A 20337-nucleotide genomic window follows, 5' to 3' on the forward strand; every position below is an offset into this window, starting at 1 on the left:
AGGGACATGCCCTTTGCCACTGTCACTTTCTTCCTCTTGCCTCCTGTGCAGCTGACAGGCTGCTCCTCCCAGGAAAAGCCTCCACCTGGGCCAAGATTCTTGGGTGGGCAGTTTTGTCTAAGGGGTTGCAAAATGCTAGGAGTGAATCCAACCATCATCACCTCTCTCTGGATGAGAGCTGAACTGGGCTCCTGCAAGGATGGCCCCAGCTTGTAGTGACCTGGGCAGTCAATGTGAATAAAACCCATCTTTTCATTCTGCTGTGGAGGCAGCTTGATATCAAGGAGAGCAAGAGAGAACATGTATGAGACAAGCATGTCCTTTCTGGAATTGCTTTTCAGTGATTCAGTACACAGAGGTGCTACCCATACCAATTTATTAATTGCAGTTGACTGAACAAGTACATTCAGGGCATTCTCACACACACAAGAAAGGGGTACAAAACTTAATCTGATTAAAGACGGTTATGTAAGGTGACCTTAGACTTAATAATTAGATATGATTAAGTTACCACGGGCTACAAATTAGTTAAGAAATTGTGTTTGCCTCCCAGTCTTTTATCCAACAGGCAAACTCAACCTTTCTGCTCATGGGAAGCAGCAAATGCCACCCCCCAGCTTCAGCAAGACCCTGATGCAGGCTCAGTGTGGAGTCACATGTTGTAGCTGAGTGTCATCCCCTCCCTGGTGGCACTTCCACTGCTCCCTGGACTCTCTGCTGGGCCAAGTCAACCTGCTAAACCTGCAGGCAACCCTATGCTTATTTTTCACGTGTTCATTTTCTGCCTATTTATCAAGGCTCAGCAACCACAAGGTGAGGATCAGGATGTTTTCTTCACAAACTGCTGGTGTCAGCTCAGATGGGGACATGTTTGGCTTTGCAGGATGTTTTCATAAGCACATGAAAGAAATGTGGTCTAGAGAAAACTGCCTTGGGGTAGGTGCAGAACTGGTCAGGGGAAAAATACACACCCTGGAAAGTGATTCACCATCAAAACAGAAAAATGTATTCAGTGAACAGGTCTTCCTTCCATTTAATTCCAAATTTTCATTGGTGAAGTCAATGATGGGACAGTGTACTTAGTAAATATGCAAGTGGTGCAGAGCTGAGAGGAACTGAAAGTATATTAGAAAAGAGGGTAATAGTTCAAAATTATTTTCACAAGTGGGAGAAATAATTTGAGAAAAATAGCTGTGAGAAAGATTCTATGCATAAGCACAAAAAATATCAATAGAGTAAATGCAAAATGGACCAAAATATGAATCAGCAAAGTTATGCCAATGGGGAGATGGGAAATATATTGGAATACACAATTAGACTTCTGCTGCAAGATACATGATGGCATCCATCCCTTCCACTCACTGAATGAACTGTCACCATTTTCAATGTCACCATTTTCAGCTCCCCACTGACAGAGAAAAAAACCCAAGCAGCATTGGAGATCTCTTCAAATTACCTTCAGAGAACTGATCAGTCTGAGATAAAAACAACCAGGACGTAGCAAATGTCCAAAACATTGCTGCAGAAAAAAGGGGGAAAATCTGTCCTGCCTGTCCACAGCGAAGAGACAAGCAACCCCCAAGCTTAATTTCAGCAGGAGGGATCTGAGTGGATGGTAGGAAAAACTTCCTAAGGGTGAAACCCCCGAGGACATCATCAGGGAGGCTGTGAGGTCTCAGGGTAGGAGGACAGGCAAGTGCCTGTCTGGATCAAGGAAGGCAGAAACCACCCTCTTCATGGTCCCTCCTGGCTCCAGGGGGCTGTGTCCTAGAAGCAAACAAAGCTCTTCCTTCTTCCCTGCCCCACCTTGTCTCCCTGTTTCAGTGCCAATGTGTAGGTCAGCTTGGATGACAGAAGGGTGCATAAAATAATCCGGGTTCAAATTGCGCCTACGTTTCTAATTCCAGAAAGGTTAAAGAGAGTTCTACCTTCTATCTACAGTAAGCAAGATGTACTGGAGAGCACACCCAATAAAACATCAGAAAAAGGTTCAGTCCAACCCTGCACTTCCTTCTGTGTCAGTTCTTAGTTTTCTCACGCTTCTTAAAACTTCACCACTGACAGGAGATGCTCCTACACACGGATCTAGGAGTAACTTGAGGACTGTGCAACCTGAGGACCAGCAGACACTACAGTCTAATTTACCCAAGTGCAGCAACACTCAGGATGATGGTTCTTTTGCAGGGGCACACGTTTCCAAGTTATTTGCTTATAGATTAGCTTTTCCCCACCCCTGTCTTGCTCTTAGTCTCTTTAGATCCTCATAGTTGGTACAACACTCAAGTTTTATTGTGCATTGTCAAATACAACTCTGCTAGTAAATTGTGAGTGCATATTTGAGTGTAGTTTGAGCCAAAGGTGACATGGGTGAGACTGTTCCCCTTACCCCTTCCAATGCCAGCAAGGAAAGAAGGAACCATCACCAAGCCAGGCCTGGTGAGGTAGAGGGACTTGCTCATACCAGTTTAGTGAGGGAAAGGGAGCTCAGGCAAATGGCCTCCATGGCTGAGCCTGTAAGTTTTCGCTTTCCTCATCTTCATTCCTCAATTTATCTAAATCTGCAAACCCCACTGCACAATCTGGGAAAGGTAAGGTTGCATTGCAACCCCAGTCTTCACCCAATCTGTAAGCAGATTTAGTTTACTGATGTGGGCTTTCTTTTTTTTAAAATTCAGAATGGATTTCATCCTAGAAAAAGAATTCTTTTTCAGTGTGTTAGGTTCATTAAGCTCCACAACCAAGATTAGGACTTTTTTTTTTAATGGATGACTAGTATTTAGCAGGATCAGGTAGGTTACAGATGGTCCTGCAGTTTTAATTGGATGGCTGTAGGATTTGGATGTACTGCTTTCCCTACTTTGTTACAGATTCCCTGCAGGCCCCTCCATGAACCATTTAACCTCCATCTTAGGGTCTCTCCTTCCAGATGGGCTTTACATCCCTTGTCTGTTAAGACCAAACCACTTTTGTTCACATCGTGGTGAATCTTTTTTATGCACCAGGACTCAAAAGCTTCTGAGTCTTAAAGTTCTATGTGCAAAGTTACAAGAGACAGCTGTAACCTAGGCATTCAAATAGCAGGTTTCAAAAATATTTTGGGGCACATCCAGGTTGGAAAATAAATTCTGAGATGAGGTCCTCTGAAGTGTACACCAGGAGACAAGTAAGCAACCTGCAGTTTGAAATAAAGCCTGTAAATTCTGTGGTAGGACACAGTTGGTATTGACATCATTACCTCAGGGAGCTGGGTCAGCAACCTCAGTGCATGAATCCTGCTGGAGGAAGGAAGAGGCAACGTCCCCCCATTTCCCAAAGATGAAGGTAGAGGAACACCTCCCTCTAAAGCCATGCTACAGATAAAACTGGAGAAGAAGAATCACCCCCGGGGAGGAGCCAGGGAGAGGAATCTCTGTTGGTGCTGCTGACTATGATGAGGACAACAGTTGTGCAGAACTGGCTGACAGGGATATGGAAATGTTGGTAAATATAACAGTGATTCTCAACAGCTCATATTGTGTGTGAGTGTTGGAGTTGTCACTTTTGTATGTTGTATAGCTACATTTTCCAAGATTGACTGAAATTATCTAAAGCATGAAAATACATTCTTTTGTAGACTGCATTGGGTAAGGAGTTTTTACATCGTGCTCTACAACAAAGTGGAAGACGTGCAGTGGTCTTAGTTTTAGGGGGAAAAAAAATCAAACTGGATGTATTTAAGGAGTTTCTAAGATGACTTTGTCATGATACTATTCAAAACAATAGTCTGAACAAGATCCCTGGTGAGAACTGATTTTAACATCAAACTCCTGGAGCTACAGTATTAATTCACACTCCAGTGAAGCAGTTGCCATGGAGTGGCCAAAACATAATTCACAGACTCAAAACACAGGGGCAAAAAATCCCAGAGAAAACATTTACTTTGTTTTCCAAATACTGGTGAGTAAGTGTTTTATACACCGCAGCCAAATTTTGTTCCTCAGGAGGTAGAATAAGTTATTACTTAATTGTGACAAACACACAGACCATCAGACACACTGATGTAATGAATCAGCCTGCAAAGAAATTCTCCTTTGAGTCCCAGAACAGCACATTGTTGTCCTCCACCATGAAATAGTTCAAATAAGTTAACTGGTTCCTGCATTTGTTTCTACTGTAAGACCTGACACTAGTATTGTGCAAGTCATTCTAGAAGCTCCCACAGTTCTGCAAAATTGAATGTTTTGTAGAAACTTTACTGTTCCCTGCATACACTGGTTCTTTTATTCCTGGGGGATTCCTAATCAGTATGCTGTTCCACAGAGGATTTTGGTCCCAAAGTGGGGATTCATATATTCAAGTCACATAAGAAAGTTTTTTTTTAATCCCATCAGCAGCTCCTTAATTAAAAAAACACAACATTTTATGCCATTGTAGAAATTTGGTATGCTGTACTCTGCAAACAAAGGGTACCAGGGTAAGTCTCTTGAACCACAGAGCATACATGAAGCACAAAGTCCAGCTATTGGTCAGCTGCACCAGGAAGCTGCTCAAGCCTCTTAGCATTTCATAAGGTACAATTCTTTTTTCTTTTTGATTTTTTTTTCATAGTTTTGCCCAGGTTCTATTTCTTAAATAAAAAAGTAGTGCATGCAACTGCACAAACACATTTTTTCAAAAGATGTGAAATTTCGTCCATGTCACCAATGTAATTTCCTTCTTTGCTAGTAAGGTCAGTACAGGGACAAAAATACTTCTTTTTCATAAATGCCATATAAGAACATTACTTTTCCACAACACGGGTGGGATCCATACTCACTGTTTTCTATTTGGTTGCTTCATCTGCTCATATTTTTGTCCTGGGAGGGACATCTGTTGTTTTTATTCCAGGCAAGCAGGATGGATCCACGTGACACCTGCATCCTCGGGAGCTCTAGGGTAAGCTTGTGGTCAAAGTAAGCCCAGAAGGACTGGAGTAACCCTTCCTCTTTTATGCCTGTGAGCACTGTTGCAACAGCTCCTAATGATTTTCTATGACTTTGGCCTACAGAGGCACAAGAGGATCCAGGCAGCATAAACTACAAGCAAAAGTTTTTGGTGATATGAGGAGTGCTGCATGACTGGAATTCATCCTGTATATGAGAACCTAGAATGGAAATTGTAAAAAATGTTGGCTTGCCCCCCATGAAAATTTGTTGTATTGCATATCAATTTCAGAATATGCTTACTTAAAAAAAAAAAAAAAAAGAAAATGTCATAGGCTATTTCTGTTGGGAAGTTCTAATAACATGAAACTAGTGCAGGTAGTTGCTCAACTGCAAGAGGCACAACCCTCATCATGCTAATTACAAGTCAGATGGAGCCAATCATACAATCCTGAATTATTAAGGTCTTACTGTACATTCTCAGGCTGTTAATATCTATTAGATTACAGCTGCATTATACTGAGTGCTCATTTCAGCAGGAGATTAGAAAGTACATTTATAATGCTGGTTACCCTTTGGGTGGATCATGGTATTTACATACCATATGTCAGCATGAGATTATGGAGTGATTTATGCTTTTTGCCTAAACCTTTCAGTAACTGCAACTGGCTCCAGCAAACCAGCAAGCTGACTTCCATTCCAACAGGACTTTGACAATTCAGCTTTCAGGAAGCATGTGCATTTTCAAAAAAGAATGAAAAATACTACCAGTGACTGGTACAGCATTCGACTTGCTATGTCTCAACACAAGTAAGTGATCCATACTGGTTTTTCCTGGCAAAAGGGGCATGAAGATGAAATAGGGAGGCTGTCTCCATGTAAGCTAACTTACCTAACTGCATGGAGAAAGAGTAAATAGTCATTTAACCCTCTCAAAAATATAAATAAAAGGAGCTGCCACCTGCTCCCCCAAAGCCATATCATCCTCTCTGCTATCAACATTCAAGCATCCCAGCTCTCTCTACAATATGCAGAAGGCAACAAACAAACCAGTGTAATGTAGAACTATCTGTACTCAAATCATAGAATTAAAAAATGTTAGGGGTTGGAAGGGACCTCGAAAGATCATCAAGTCCAACCCCCCATCAGAGCAGGGTCACCTACAGCAGGTCACATAGGAATGTACCAGGTGCACTTTGAATGTCTCCAGGGAAGGAGACTCCACAACCTCCCTGGGCAACCTGTTCCAGTGCTCTGTCACCTTCATAGTGAAAAAAATTCTTTCTTATATTTATGTGGAACTGCCTGTGCTCCAGTTTACAACCATTGCCCCTTGTCCTATTGTTATTCATCCCTGAGAAAAGCTTTACTCTGCCCTCCTGGCACTCACCCCGTACATATTTATCAACATTGATGAGGTCACCCCTCATTCTCCTCCAAGCTGAAGAGCCCCAGCTCTCTCAGTCTTTCCTCGTAAGGGAGATGTTCATCATCTTGGGTCACTCTGCACTGGACTCTTTAGAATCATAGAATCATAGAATTAGCCGGGTTGGAAGGGACCTCAGAGATCATCTAGTCCAACCCTTGACCCACCGGAGCAGTTGCTAGACCATGGCACTGAGTGCCACATCCAGTCTTTTTTTAAATGTCTCCAGGGACGGAGAATCTACCACCTCACCGGGCAGTCTATTCCATAGCCTAATCACCCTCTCCGTGAAGAAATTCTTTCTAATATCTAACCTAAACCTCCCCTGGCACAACTTAAGCAGTTCCTTGTCCTTCTAGAACTGAGGACACAATAGAGGACACACAGAACACAATATTCCAGATGTGGCCTCATCAGGACAGAAGGGGAGAACCTCTCTCGACCTACTGACCACCCCCCTCCTAATGCACCCCAGGATGCCATTGGCCTTCTTGGCCACAAAGACATATTGCTGGCTCATGGCCATCCTTCCATCCACCAGCACCCCCAGGTCCCTTTCCCCTGTGCTGCTCTCCAACAGCTCAGTCCCCAACCTATACTGGTACTTGGGGTTGTTCTTTCCCAGATGCAAGGCCTTGCACTTGCCCTTGTAATTAATAAAATTTCTTCCTGCCCAACTCTCTTGTCTGTCTGACAGGTCCCTCTGAATGGCAGCACAGCCTTCTGGGGTGTCAGCAGCTCCTCCCAGTTTTGTGTCATCATCAAACTTGCTGATAGTACACCCTATTCCCTCACCCAGGTCATCAATAAATACACTGAATAGTACTGGCCCCAGTTATGACCCTTGAGGGAACTCCCTGAGAAACAGACTTCCAACTCAACTCCATCCCACTGACTACAAATCTCTGTCTTCTGTCCTTCAGCCATCTCCTGATCCATCTCACCACCCAATCATCCAGGACACACTTCAGTTTAGCTCCAAGGATGCTGTGGGAGACAGTGTCAAATGCCTTACTGAAATCAAGATAAATTATATCTACTGCTCTGCCTTCATCCATCCACCTGGTTATATCCTCAGAAAAGGCTCTCAGGTTAGTCAGACACAACTTCCCCTTAGTAAAACCCTGTTGACTGCTCCTGATAAGCACCTTGTCCTTGATGTCCCTGGAGACAGCACCAAGAATGAGTTGTTCCATCACCTTTTTTATTTATTTTTAAATAATAAATTATTTTATTTTTACTTTAAAATATTATTGTTTCACTATTTCAGAGACGAGGAACAGTATGGGCTGGATATAACTCAGACCAAGTTATCCCTCATCTTCATTCCCAGCTACTTTCTGTTTCACTTTTCCTAAACCAGCCAAACCTTTGATTATCTTTCACTAAGGGAGCTGGCTGTGACTGCAAAAGGAAACTATGATGTTCTATTAGAAGGTGGATTTCTAGGATGATGACAGACGAAAGCAGCTGTCATGCATTAAATCAACACTATTTGTCTGCCCTTTTATCTGAAGGTTTTGTCCATTAGCTACATGCCAAGACCCAGTTTCACATGGAATTCAAATGGAAAGGCTGAGCAGCAGAATTATCCCTCAGTTGGCCTTCTATTAGAGTTAGTCAAGGAGGTGCACTAAACAGTAGGGACAGAAGGGCTATGAAATGCTGCAGTACAGCACAAGCCTGGGAAAATGAACCTCATAAATATTTCAGTGGCAGCAAGAATAGTACATGATCAAAATACCGTGTCTGTCATCAGCCTTGTCAGGTTTAACAGGTATCAATGCCTCCTGAAAACCTCCCAGTAGTGGGAGGGGACACTTAGAGGAGAATCGGTTTCAGCTATGGTCCTCCCATGCCATCCTATCCCTTTGCATGATAGCAACAGAAGGGACATCAGAGAGGGAGTATACAGGAAATACATCATGATTGCCACTGAAGTACAAAGGTTTTTTGTTTTATTACAGCTTAGTACTAGCTTGTGACAGACAACCAAAAGCCTTTTGCCAATCACTGTGGCAGTTCCTTTGAGGCCAAAGGGCTCTCAACCAACGCAAGCAAAAAAAGGCACAACAGTGACTTCTGGTTAGAGAGAAAAAACTTCTAAGTGCCTTCCAAGACATAAAACTTTAAGCCCCTTCTGAACACACGGCTGATGGTAGAGTATAGGGCTGCTGTTCTTCTGTGCTTTCTCCTTGTTTCCACAGGTGAACATAGCATGGTTTCAAAAGGAGAGCATACCCTGCTTTAAACTATGCCCATAACTTTTAGTATGTGTTTCCACTATGTTCAGGCTGGTGATAAAACATCACAGCTATTTCCCCATACATAAGAATGAAATAAGGGGTAAAAAAAGGGAAGGACTGGGGAGGGGAGAATTGGGTAGAATATAGCAAGTTTATGACACCACGAAAAGTGCACCAGTCCAAAAGTTCACTCTAGGAAAACTTATGTGAACCTGACATTCAGGGACAACACAGTAAGGTTTACAGACACCGAGTCTAACCACCTGAAACTTAAAAATTCTTTGTTCCCGGTCATCAGAGTAAGGATCATAGAATTGGCTGGGTTGGAAGGGACCTCAGAGATCATCAAGTCCAACCCTTGACCCACCGCTGCGGATGCTAGACCATGGCACTGAGTGCCACATCCAGTCTCTTTTTAAATATCTCCAGGGACGGAGAGTCCACCACTTCACTGGGCAGCCCATTCCAATGCTTGATCACCCTCTCTGTAAAGAAATTCTTTCTAATACCTAACCTAAACCTCCCCTGGCACAACTTAAGACCATGGCCTCTTGTCTTGTTGAAAGTCGTCTGGGAAAAGAGACCTGGCTCCAACCTCCTTTCAGGGAGTTGGAGAGAGTGATGAGGTCTCCCTTGAGCCTCCTCTTCTTCAGGCTGAACACCCCCAGCTTCCTCAGCCTCTCCTCATAGGATCTGTGCTGGAGTCCCTTCACCAGCCTGGTTGCCCTCCTTTGGACCTGCTCTAGGACCCCGATATCCTTCCTGAACTTAGGGGCCCAGAACTGGACTCAGGACTTGAGGTGTGGCCTCACCAACGCTGAGTACAGGGGCAAAAAACAGGATGCACAAACAGATCCTGGACCATGTATTATCTGGACAAGTACTGGTAGGAGGATGTTTTCAACTTTCCGGGCCTGCATCTGAGTGGAAGAATCAAAGAAAAATCTCAGCTGCACTTTAAGGAAAACAAAAATCACTCTTGCATCCAAGACAATTCTGTTTTGTTTCTCTAACTGCACAAGAATATTGTATCAATTTAACCTAGAGCTCTATTTCTCCTGCTGCATCTGGGAATACAAATTCCTCAACTGAAAAACAAGGCTACTTTGTACTGTGGAGTCACAACAAAGAATTGAAACAGGTCTTGAACTTGAAGGTCTCTCCTTGGCAGAAATTAAACCCAACTACGTAGTAAGCCCTCATTTATTCACATAGTCACTACAGAATGAAGGCATCCCCTTATTTATTTACTTCCTCCTTCAGCCAGCTAGGCCACCAGTCCCTGGCTGGTAGTTTCACAGACAGAATAAATCCCTCTGGTGCCTCCTATAGCTACAGGAAGACAAGAATACTTATTAATTACCACCTACTCTTCACATTGCAAGGTCAATTCTCTCCATTGCCTAGAAAATAGTAATACTGGTTTCTCCTTCTCCATGAGCATTGGAATTTATGTTTCACACAGCTATATCTCTCCTTCTCTTCATCAGGGAACTAGGAAAAGATTTTTAATTCAAGATGCCCCATAGCTAAAGAGGGATGGTATGGTTCTCTGCTGGACTGTAAGGCTGACAGCAGAACTAGACCCTCATTCCTTCCAGAAAAAGGGAAAAACAAGTATAAGGTTGCTTTTTAATGCTGAGGAGGAGATACATTACTCAACTAAAATACACGCCCTGCTAACTGGTCTGTCACATGCAAACAATTCAGCAGAAAAGTGCTCCTTAGCCACCAGTAGTTTTATCCTTCAACCCTCCTGCTCCTCCACTTATGATAAGTAATTTTATGTCAACTGAGAACATAAACATTGTGTTAAACACTTCAACAGCAGCATCAATCCAACAAATCTATTTCGTTTCAGGCAACATCTGGTTACCTAATACATAGTCTGGAAGGTCTCATATCTTTTATTTTGCATTAAAAATTTCTTATATTGATCTGAGTATCGGAAATCTAACAGACTAAATCTAAAACTACTGCCTCACTCTGACAGAAACTCGTTTTTAGGAAAAAAAAGTAAGCTTTATTTGAAGTGAAAATGAAGCACATGAACACTGTAGTATAGTGTGTAAAAAAGAAGTAATTTTCAAAAAAATCTGTAAAGGGAATATGGAATTATTGGGTTGTTGCCAAAAGAAATCAAATTCTTCGGAATATATAATAACAGTTATAAATTAAAATACTTCTAGAACATTTCCCAACACTAATAAGCCACAATATATCAGATATCATGAGGTGAACACTTGTTATTCTCCCTGTATCTGAAGCAAATACAGCGAATCCTTTAAATGCTATTTCTAAAGCATCTTCAATTTATAATTACGAAAATGTCTCTGCTCTGCCAGTTTTCCAAAGATCTTCTGTTTGCTATGTAGAAAGGAATTTAAAAGGGCATCAAAATGTTAGACTTCTCACCAAATATAAATATAACCTCAATTAATTAGGGAAACATTTTGAGATACGCATCCTGAAAGCAGAGAAGTGCAAGCTTTTGAAAATACCAGAAAAAAAAAAATGTGTTGCATTATAAAACATTTAACTCAAAATCAGAACAGTTCTTTAATAATCGCAAACGAGCTTTTTACAATATTAATTTTCTGACTTTCTGGGCACACTTCCTGGTAAATACTTGAGTATCCTCTGTTAGTTACAAAGAGTAAGTTTCCTGTTAAACAGCTAAAAAACCTGGACATTCTTAACAACTTGGCATCACATCGTTTTTTAAAAAACAGATCACACAATAATTTAGACAGCATTTATAGCATTATAAAATCAGAATTCCCGTCTTTAATCACTCACAAGAGCAGCCATTAAGAATATGACAGCTTTAGGAATACAAATAATGAGGATGTAAAACTATCTGTGCAAAACTGCATTATTTTTACTGTCTAAAATTTCAGGGAAGTAACACCGCCAAAAGCAGAGAGAGGATAACGAAGACAAATAGACATGAAAGTAATGCTACCTTAGATTTTCAAACAGGAATTACATCATGAAGTAAATATTAGGTAAAGAAAAAAAAAATCTGATGGCACCTTGAACAACAATGACAAGAGTCCTGGAAATTGCAGTTGAACAAGAACTGATAGAGGTTCATGTTAAAGTCTCTTTCAGGAGTAGCGACTGATTTGGGGTATCAACTCTAGCATTTCTTTCCATGCAAAAATCTATCTTTCCAACATCTTTGCTTTGCGGGCTACTAAATGCATTTAAGAATGAGCAGTCTTTTGAGGAGTGTGCTTTCTTCCATGCATCTGAAATCTTTAAAACAGCTGGATCATTGATTCCCTGGATTTCCCTACTCCGATCCATTTAACTGCAGGAGAGAAAAGCAAACTTTTATTGTAAGTAACACAAAGCAAGATTGGACTGTATCTTAAGATACAAATGTATCTTCTTTAAGCACTTAAGATCTTATGGACCATTGTTTGAAGAAAGATACTATAGCATATACTACTAGTATGGTAAGAAATAACTATGTTTACTATTCATGAAGTAAGAATGCATTTTGACTTAGAAAATCGGTCTTGAAATTACCATAAAACATTTTTCCAGATCACAGGAAAAAAGAAACTGCCAGACAAGTAAAGATTTTTCAACATCTCCTAATTCAGCTTTGGAAAGGATCAAAGGATCATCTTTCTTGGGGAGCATAAGAGAAATTTGTTAAATTTAGTATCTCTTATGGTCAAACATATTTAATCACATTAATACAGCCATAGTCTCACTGACTGCACAAAGGCAGCAGAACTAGACCCTTATTTTAACCAATATGAGAAACATTTAGGCAAGTTATAAAAGTTGTATGAGTTGAATGAGAAACATAAAAAAAAAAAAATTTAAATTCAACAGATAAGGAGATGACTAAAAAGTAGTGAAAGTAACTACAGGTATCACCAGCTACTAACTAGTCTTCAGTATTCTGTATGTTCATCAAGGTAAAGTACGAGATAGGTTTCATGAAGCAGGAAAAAAAAAATCAGAACAAAATCAGCTTTGCTTACCAGGAACACCCAACTCCATTTCTATAAAACGAACATAATTTTGTGCATTTATAGGCAGCTCATCAAACGTCCTTGCATTTGATATGTCCGTATCCCATCCTGGGAGTGTCTCGTACTGAACCTCTACTTTATTTAAGACTTCCTGGTTGGCTGAGAACAAAACAAGAACAAAAACTTGTCTACAAAGATTATATATTCTCTACCACTAAACACATATCTGTAAAGCTTTTTATTATTTTCTCACACAAAGAAGTTTACTTGTAAGAGAACACCAACTCTGAAGGTGCTGAAGGGCCCTTTTCTGTTAATATAAGCAAAGGAAAAAACATTATCCTGTACCTATCAGGACTTAGATTTTTGGAATTCCAGTACTCATGGTCACATGCATGTATTTTGCTTAAATCACACCTTTTCAGTTCAGAAAACAACTTTTCAGGAAAAGTAATTCCCAAAAACGTTGGTTAGGTTTGGGGTTTTTTGGTTCGTTTGTTTGGGGTTTTTTTCCCTGAACAAATATCAAGATCCAGCTTCCCCTTCGTGAGGGAATTTGGTCATGTGAAAGCACAATTATGCATCAGCCTGTATCAGGCAATTACAATGTATTTTAAAATGGCATAGGAGTGTACCTTTTTACCAAAGCCCTAAGATGCAGTTTATACATAATAAACTTCTGATGCCCACAGAACCTTTTCCCCAAAACTCCACAAGTAATCTGTCAACCAGTGTGAAGTCCTACATGATTTATGACCAGTAACTCCTCCAACTGCTCCTTAGAACAGAAGCAACAAATATGCTGCATTCAGTCCCTCACTTAGTAACTTGCTACACTGGTGCCCACTTACATCTGAATCCTCTGATGATTTCAAGCACTGGGAGAGATGCTAAACAACTGAATCATTCCCAGTATTTATCTCAACATCAGTCTTGGAATGACACTGGGCAGCAAAACAAAATGGTCAAAATACACTGATAAAAAAAAATTAGGTGTCAGGTATTCTTGCCTGCCTGAAAAGTACAAGGTTTTTCCAAAGTTACTGTAATTAACATTCTGTAGGCTCCATGTCTCAGATTAAGACACTCCTGCAAAGACAGGCAGTCAACCTGGAAAAGTAACTTAGGTGCAAGAGGCAACCAAACCCAGGATTGGCATCTTGAATAATTTGTCCTGGTGTATGTAAGAGACAGTAGTAGTAATGTTGTAAAGATAGCCTTTACAAACCTTATTTTAAATAAGGGTGAATAAGGACTATGCTCTACTGACATCAAAGCCTACAGTGCTGAAGAAATGCACAGCTTTTTGACTGAGGTGTTCACTGGTTAAGGCAAATGATCCTGTAATCAGACTACCCTTGAGAAACAGAAGCCTGACACACAAGCACATTAAGGATGCTTGGTTGCAGAGGTCTTGGATAAGCACTTTCTTTAATGTCAGCAGCAGAAAAAAACTGAGGTGTTGTCTGCTGTCCCAGTGATCTGCAAAACAGAAAAGCTATATTCAAAGGGCAAAACCACAAACTAATCTCAGGTGGCCTGGAATAAGATGCTAGATGCCTCCCTCTTTCTGAAGAAATGACTGAACACCTGCCTAATCCCTGAGGTCCACAGGCAATTCAGTTTTACTTTGAAGGCTTTCTGATGAAGCCAGCTGGGACAAAGCTGAAAGCACTTGTAACTGTGTGGTCAAATCTTGTCACCAGTCTTCCATTACTATGAGTTCAATTCCTTACTTCCCCCAAAAGGAGGAAGGAAAAGAAGGGATAAATTTCTTGATTCTTCCAGTGGTTCTCTCATTTTACTCCAGCATGTGTGGTAAAAGAACTGGTCTGGTGAAAAATTTGTATATATACAAAGGTAAGCCATAAACTGAGTTCAGCTGTAATAAGAGATGATAGTTATGGTCTAGATTTCACTTAGCTCATTATAGGGGATTTATCTTTAGGGTTTTCTGGAATATTCCTTATTAGCAGCAGAATTAGATTACAGAGAGAGCAGATATAGTGACATCTGGTAGCCTGGTAATATAATTTAGAGATGAAATGATGTTATGTTACTTCCAACTCAAAAAGAATAGCTGAAATTTGGCATCTTGGCAACACTGTTAAAGATCTCATCTTAAAAGATCCTCCAGCAATTTCAAAACACTGAACACAAAGAGTCATACAGGCCAGGGGAAATGTGCATCTAGTACAGTGTCCTAGCTCCTTAATCTACAGTAGGTGCACAGGGAAAGAGGACAATAAAAAAACCAAATGCAACCACGAAATAAATCTTCTCCAAAATAATCTCCTAAATTCCTAAGAATATGTTTTCAAAGTCTCCTCAGGTAGAGGTTGTGTCTAACTGTGCTTAGAGCAACAGATTCCTGAGCTTGGACAGGAGGCATTAGAAGAACTAGACCACAGCTTTCACATTCCTTTTAAACTGATGGGACCAGAGCTACCAGTCATTTGCTTTCTTTCTTTCATTAAGTCCTACAGCTGAACAGAAATGGAGATACTGACCAGCTACATAGCAAACAACTACAGCCTCAATGATTCCAGCTTAACTCACTGGTACATTTACAAGATGTTTACAGTTCTTTCTTAACAGGAGATTATGAAATGCCCACAGAATCTAAGTTAAAAAAACTGGGTGAGACTCATATGATCCTCCGAGCCAGCTGGAAAAAGGAACAATATATGAAATATGGCATGGTTTTCCTTAGCTGGTGGGCACTGCACTGTGTGTGCTTCTAATCTAGAGACAGTCATTTCACAAGAAGGGTAAACCACTAACATCTCCAAGAGAGTGGGAGTGTAGAGAGGGGAGAGAGAAAGAAGCACTTTGCCAGCAAGAGATTCCCAGACTAGATCTCTTCTAAATGAAATTCAAAATGTCAAATTGGCAAGTTCAAAAAAAAAAAAAAGTGCACAGCACACAGAGATGCAGACATCAGAAACAACCTAATGGTCTGAAAAATGCCAAAGTGAGAAGAAAGTTACCTTTTGTTTTCTGTGCCAGGGGCAGGGGTAACAAGTAACCTGCACCATATGTGCTGAAAATGCTGCCAAATATTGAGAAGTATAGAAAGAGACAGGTGTGGAACACACAGGCACTGTGAGAGACAGCATCTTCCAGCTTATCAAAAGTTCAGCTCAAACTCCTTCCTACACTTAAGGAAGATACCAGCTTCTGCTAAATTTCTAAGAATTCTTAAATTGTTCATACAGTGAATGAAATTATTAGTTAGGCACGTGAGCCAGGGACCAATCACTAAAGTCTTAGTACTGGAAAACATGGCCACCAGTTTATAGCATCTCCACTGGGGGATTGCCAGAGAAGGTCCTCCTGGCTTGAGCACAAGACAGTCCAAATACCCCCCAAGTTAGATGGCAGGGCTACCAATAAAGAATTTAGTGGGTAGTTCTCAATTCAAAAGTGTAACCTCCATTATGTTCAAAGACCACCTGAAGTATACACAAATTTCCTTAATATTTTTATAAGGGTATCAATCAAGGAATATCCAAGTTTTAAAAAGGGAACAGCATTTCCTGGCTTATGTCAAGTACTAAATTTCCTGAGTAAAATTGTATATCATGTCATTGAGTATGCACCCAGCCTGTAGCTGGCACTTCCGTTTGAAGATACAAGAGGGCAAATCAACTGGAGAAGTTCCCCAAATGCATGGAGTAACAGAACACATTTTGCTAATTCATTATGAATTTCCCCAACACAGATATGCTATTTTCAAGGGCAGATCACCAGTTATTCCTTTATACATCATTACATCTTTATGCAACATAAATCTTGCTATGAGTTGTATCCGACTACTATAGTTGATCTCCTCAGCCAGAAGAAGCTCTCTCCTTATGGTACCATATGAAAAATTGTAACCTGTGTACAGCCTCAAACCCTGAGGTAGTAATAATTAGAATGGAAATGGGTATCTTTGTGCATGTTAGAATATCAGAAAGCTCAATCTTTTGTTCTGGCTAACAGTCTTCTTTTCTCTGAAGTACCTCTACTATAGCAAAATGAGAAAACCATTAAAACAATGTTTTGCAATATTTGAATATTTTAACATGCAGATAAATTTTCCAGGTTGAAATGACCACTAAAATGACCACGGTCTTCCTCAGGAGCTATAATTTCTATCATGCTCAGCTGATGTATGTTGCTCATGCATATGAAAATAGCCATGCTTTCACCTAAACTAATTGGTCATCTCCTTCCCACCCCTTTTTCCTCTTTTCCATTGCATAGGTGTGACAGATTTTTGGCTGCTCTACAAACCACTAAAGGGAACTGAACTGTTAGGAAACTAACACTGGGAGAGAAAAAAACAGGTTTTCAACTTAGTTCTTTCGTGTGGTTCACCAAGATTGCTCCTGCTAGAAGTGGGGAGGAACACAGAGTAAGACACAGAGTTTAGAGTGTGAAACAAGCTTCCAATTTAGCTTGAAAGTAATGCAGTCTGTATTAAATGAAAGGCATAAATCAGTAGTAACATCTGCATTTAAGAAGCTTCATATAGCACTTTGCATCTTTGTAGTGGACAACTAACAGTATTTGCTACAGGTGTCTGGGACAGGTGTGGCTCAGGGTGTCTCTGGGGTATCTGGGAGGACACTAATGGCTTGATGCTGAACACATTCCTGTCACAGATACTACACATAAAAGTCAAATGCATTTAAATATCAGATTACATTTCACCAAAATCTAAAATTATTAAACAAGCAGTCTTACCAGGAAAATGAGGTATGATTTCACCATCTAGTTTGTATGCAACACCAACTTTGATTTCTGGAAATACATCCAAGATATCCAATTTGGTAAGTGCCAATCTAGAAAGAAACATTACTGCTGTTTAACAAATTCAACAAGTCTCAACTCTCATCACATTTCAAAAAACAAAAGCAAAACTGATTCCTGCACATTGCCATTGTCTTTTCTCAGAAAAACAGTTTGTATGGCACTCGTTTATTTATCTGGTTTAACTTAAAAAAAAAAAAAAGGGAAAAAAAAAAAAGAAAAGAAAAAAAGAGAACTTAGCTTTTTTGTTGTGTCCTTAGATCTAGTACTACAAATTCAAAGAATAAGTATTCTCCAATTAAACTGATAGGTCTACAGCTTTAAGTGTTAGAATTTGAATTGGTCAGGGTGCTGCCAAGATGTATTATGACCATTCACTTGAGATGTTTTCATAGCATGATGCCTGTCGCTGTCTCTGTTCTCTGCCAAATCTTCCTGTCCTACAGTGAAGGCAGCAAAATAATCAAATACTGGCTCTGTAAATACGTGGCTGCACCCTATTTTAAATAAAAACCACAAAGGACAAAACAGGAAAATTTGACATAGTTTCATCTTCATTTTACAGAGTTTACAGTTTCATCTACTAGAAATTTTATACCAGTTTTCTTTTGGACACCTGATTTTCATTTTAATTAAAATTTAAAAGCTGAATCCAAATTTTCTGTATTTACATATACTGCTGAAAATACTGACTGGTTCCCATCTGTCTTATTTTGAAAATAAACTAATGAAACAAAACTCCACACACTACATCATGTTTTAAAGCCCTTGTAATGCATTTGATTTTGGTTTGGTGGGATGGCAGGGGCTGGGGTAGCTTGAAGCACTAAATACCATGATATGCAAGTGCTTCTTGGATCATTTTAAATGAGAAATAATCACTAGACATGCTTATTATAAGTAAAGGAACAAAAAATTTGCAGTTATGACAATGTCACATAAAAAACTCACTTAATGCTAGGAAAAATGAAGGACAATTAATCAAAATATCAAAACAATCAACAAATCAGAACTAACAGACTGAATGTTAGTAACTAGTACATGTTCAATTTACAGTAATACATTTAATAACTTGATGTCAAGTTGCCAGCAAAGCTGTCAAAATAACTCACGCAGTAAATCCATTAATCATGTAGGCATATCGGAGTGACACCAGGTCCAGCCAGCCACATCTTCTCTTTCTACCAGTGGTAACACCAAACTCTTTACCTCTCATTTGCAGCAATTCTCCAATTTCCTAGCAAAGAATAGTACTGTTACATGATCCTCTTTTTATTTGTAATACATAATGCAGGCGTACACTTAAACCATTTTACGATATCGTCAGTTACCTTGAAAGTACTTCCCCCAGTTTTTCACAAACTTGTATATTGGGATGAAAATACACATATAAAAAGCTATTTCTGAATTAAGAGATAAGTATTAGAGCACATCTCTCAAAATCTGTTCCTGCTCTAAACTTCCATTTCATAGGAAGGTCTGGGAAACTGACAATGAGATTTAGCAGTCCTGTAAGCTCAGCCTAGAATCGGAAGAATGAGACATCCAAGCCCACCATCATCCACTTGCTTTAAAAGGCAACACTGATTTAATATAAAACAGACACACCATTTCACCCAGCTACAGCTCACATCTAGGGCTGATAATACTTACATTATTTTGTTCTGTAGGAAAGGCACCAATTCCAACTCTGGTTGTATATGCTTTCACAACGCCGTACACTTCCCCGATGTTCTGCGGTGGCATACCCAGACCTGTACAAACACCTCCAACTGTGCAGTTGGATGAAGTCACAAAGGGGTATGTGCCTAATTTGAAAAAAAAAAAAAAAAAGAGGATTAAAAATGTTATTAAAACATTGGTTTTAAATTATTTATAAAAAATAAATAAATGCAACCTGAGGAGTAGCACTGCACTCGCCTAGATTTTAGAACAATAAAAAACAAAACAAAATGCAGTAAGTGTAATTTGTGGTCCAAAATGTATTTAATAATCTCTTTGATTTTTCATGTATATTGCCTGATCCTTCTTTATTGAAGAAATGTTCAATTTGGAATCAACAATTTTGTTTACATAGCCAAATAAAAATATATTTCCTCAGAGACAAAGGGAGAGAGAAAAAGATTTTTTGAACAGTCAGTGAGCACTTTCCTTAGCTAAATATTCAGCCCTCGTTTAAAAAGCAATGATAAAAGAGTTAAAAAAAAAAATCTCAAAATCCTTAAGTTTACACTTTTTGTTTTTGTTAAAGTAGCAGAAGATGAAACAGAGCATGCCTGAACTCAGTTTTGACTTTTAAAAGTCAAAAGCCTTCAAAGACTGTACAGTGAGGTTTTGCAGACTGGCTGCAGGTATCTCTTGCTATTTTTGCTTAACTCAAATCTCTGGTAAGACAGACACAGGCTTACAGGTGATCTGTAACAGCACTTTGCAAGCACTAATTAGTATTTGTTTTTCTCAGGACACAGTTGTTAAGCTTTCTTTACTGACAGGGAAATCTAACTAATAAATGTCACAGTCAATGAGACAATTCTTACTCATTTCTCTCAGACTGGTATATTGACATTGGTTTATCCTCACTTGGTGTTTAAAAACCACACACACCCACTCCCAGGACACACAAACAAGGGAACACTCTGGGGAAGTGGGATGGACTGGAAGGCTGGGGATTTACCACCCTCACTGCCAGCTGACACACACTTAGAAAACTCACTTCAGTATTAAGACTTCTGTGCATCAAGGCACAGAAAACAGCCTCACTCAGAACACTTCATAATCAAACTTGGCATCATGAAATCTTTTGACTAGGACTTGTCTGTTGTCAGCCCATGTGTCCAATCCACTGAGGGTATCTACCTAAGGATGGCAGATATTGTCTGTGTGGATCTCTCAGCAGAGGCAGGAGAAAAATCTAAGTGACAAAACCCCCTCTATGTATTACAGACATACCCAGTGAGTTTCAGAGTATT

The 20337-nt window shown here is 39.9% G+C and overlaps 1 protein-coding gene and 1 long non-coding RNA gene across 3 annotated transcripts in view; both read right to left on the reverse strand.

Annotated features, from left to right (window-relative positions):
* Positions 1-359: 359 nt before the first annotated feature.
* LOC139794042 (uncharacterized) lies at positions 360-8860 on the reverse strand. The gene is made up of 2 exons (XR_011724927.1): positions 6660-8860; positions 360-6417 (listed from the first exon to the last, which is right to left on the reverse strand). It is a non-coding gene; the product is annotated as an uncharacterized lncRNA (long non-coding RNA).
* Positions 8861-11107: 2247 nt separating this feature from the next.
* The window catches only part of ADSS2 (adenylosuccinate synthase 2), a 32414-nt gene continuing 23184 nt past the window's right edge, over positions 11108-20337 (reverse strand). For both annotated transcript variants that reach the window (XM_071739115.1, XM_071739116.1), the window contains 5 exons: positions 19022-19176; positions 18481-18605; positions 17303-17400; positions 12578-12727; positions 11108-11889 (listed from right to left, as the gene is read on the reverse strand). In XM_071739115.1, the coding sequence (XP_071595216.1) occupies positions 11837-11889; positions 12578-12727; positions 17303-17400; positions 18481-18605; positions 19022-19176 (581 nt within the window). In that variant the 3' untranslated portion in view covers positions 11108-11836. The remainder of the gene's footprint in view (positions 11890-12577; positions 12728-17302; positions 17401-18480; positions 18606-19021; positions 19177-20337) is intronic.

Source organism: Heliangelus exortis, chromosome 3 (genome assembly GCF_036169615.1).
Source record: "Heliangelus exortis chromosome 3, bHelExo1.hap1, whole genome shotgun sequence".
Classification (NCBI taxonomy): Eukaryota; Metazoa; Chordata; class Aves; order Apodiformes; family Trochilidae; genus Heliangelus; species Heliangelus exortis.